Raw genomic sequence first — 2,025 nt, forward strand, 5'->3', positions numbered from 1 at the left:
AAATTAGCTTGATCAATTGATACATTTTCAGAAGTAAAGTTCTGTTTATTTCTTTTGTTTGGGTAAATGATGTAATGTTCAACTGTCGTTTCATTTTCATACATATTATGTAACGGATAGTATCCGTTTACTCACAACACATAAATATCATTATATATGAATAGTTAAATTCGGCATAAGCGATAAGGTAAACGACCTCCTTAAACGATTTTGGCAATAGTCAAAATTGCAAATATACGAATACAGTAAAAGGTTAACCGGGTAGTTAAAATAACCGAGCGGGTAATCGCGAGGCGCGAGCCATATTATATTTTCTGAGAATACAAAACACGTATCAGTTGACAGGATATGGGAATTGCCAAAACCACAAGTAGATATACGTATATATGTATATATACGCAACCTATAAACCAGGATGTAATAACTGATAAATATTTAGTAATTCGCAGAAGAGATGACTCTCTGCACAACAACACAGATAATAAATTAGCTACTAGAACATTATGGCGAATACGCAGATTAGATTAGAAATGTCGCAAGAGCGTGGCGAGGACGATGGTCACCCGGACCACATCCGTTAGCGAAAAGATAGTGTATCGATAGACAGGGGGAGCAGGGACTCGAATATAAAAGGGAGCCTGAAACAGGCGAAACAGCTTGTATTCAGACGTGTCTACTCCAGAGCACAACAAGCACCTTCACGTCACTCTGTGTAGTATCTGGTCATTTGGACTTAGACAAAATTACTGAAGAACATTTAAATAAACTACAAAGTATCTTTTCATCTGTCTACATTTATTTATAAACTACCCTGTCAACATCTTCATCATCAACACAAGTGGTCTTGCTTCCTGCAAAATCATAATATACTCGTAGTCATCGGCTATCAGAATATTATTCTGACCAGCCCCAACGACGAGAATATTACACTTGACTAGTTAATAAGTAGAAAATCATCCTAAAAATAATAATATTGTATTAATAACAAAATAACAAAACATTTGTCAAACATACATTTTCTGAATGAGGTAATATTATAGAGTTGACACTACTTACAACGTCATTATTGCATTGCTTGGTAGCGTCGGCGATTAATTTATTTGCTCGATTTCTGGACGTCATGATTCAAATTTCAAATAAAATAACACACGCGAGATGGAAACATTCAAACTAGTTATTAAAATAGTAAAAAGAATAATTATAATTATTAAGAACTCAAAACTCCGTTCTAGACTTTTAGTCGTAATTACCAATAACGTTATCAGATAAACGCGCGGGAAAACATGTACAACGTCGTAAGCAACAATAATGTCGCATATTAAGCAATTTCACATTTTTTCGAATGTCGCTTACATCAATTTAGTGGTGCTTACGACCTAAGTATTTATAACCATTTTTGTCACTTACGAAAAACGCTTAAACATCGATAAAATGAATTGTATTCAATGTATCGATACCAGAGTCAACGCTATCTATGCGTCGTAATGTCGCTTATGCCAACATGACAAAAAGTGAATTTAGAGAAATTGGTCGCTTACGCCAAATAGCCTTCTCACCGTCGATTATTATACTGTATTGAGTTGAACATTTTCTATAAATATATTATACTATTATTATTACTGCTGCATATTATCATTTATAGTATTAATTGTTATAATTCATAATGTAGAGTAATGGAAAAATGGAACATATTAATATATTATAATCATTGTTTGGTATTGTCATTGTTTGTTGTTTTTTTATTTAACTTTTTTATAATGCCTGTGTGCGTTGTAAAAAATTGTACGAGTGGCAGTCGTACATCAAAAATTGCCGAAAATAAACCAATCCTTCATCGTTTTCCTGAGGAAGAATATCTGCAAAAATTGTAGATTGAACTTAGTGTTATGTCTGAAAAAATTAAAATTTCTTCTGGTTAGTAAACATTTATATGTGGTTTTATATTATTCGCCTACATGGATACATAGTAATCAATAACTATAGATTAATTTGGTTTTTAAGTATATAATTATTTTAATTTACCTA

At 32.3% G+C, this 2,025-nt stretch overlaps 1 protein-coding gene across 1 annotated transcript in view; it reads right to left on the bottom strand.

The window, feature by feature from the left end:
• Positions 1–1,752: 1,752 nt before the first annotated feature.
• LOC103308574 overlaps positions 1,753–2,025 on the bottom strand; it is a 1,065-nt gene continuing 792 nt past the window's right edge. Inside the window, exon 2 of the mRNA XM_016802294.1 lies at positions 1,753–1,856. Coding sequence (XP_016657783.1) covers positions 1,753–1,856 — 104 coding nt within the window. The remainder of the gene's footprint in view (positions 1,857–2,025) is intronic.

Source organism: Acyrthosiphon pisum, chromosome A2 (genome assembly GCF_005508785.2).
Source record: "Acyrthosiphon pisum isolate AL4f chromosome A2, pea_aphid_22Mar2018_4r6ur, whole genome shotgun sequence".
Classification (NCBI taxonomy): domain Eukaryota; kingdom Metazoa; phylum Arthropoda; class Insecta; order Hemiptera; family Aphididae; genus Acyrthosiphon; species Acyrthosiphon pisum.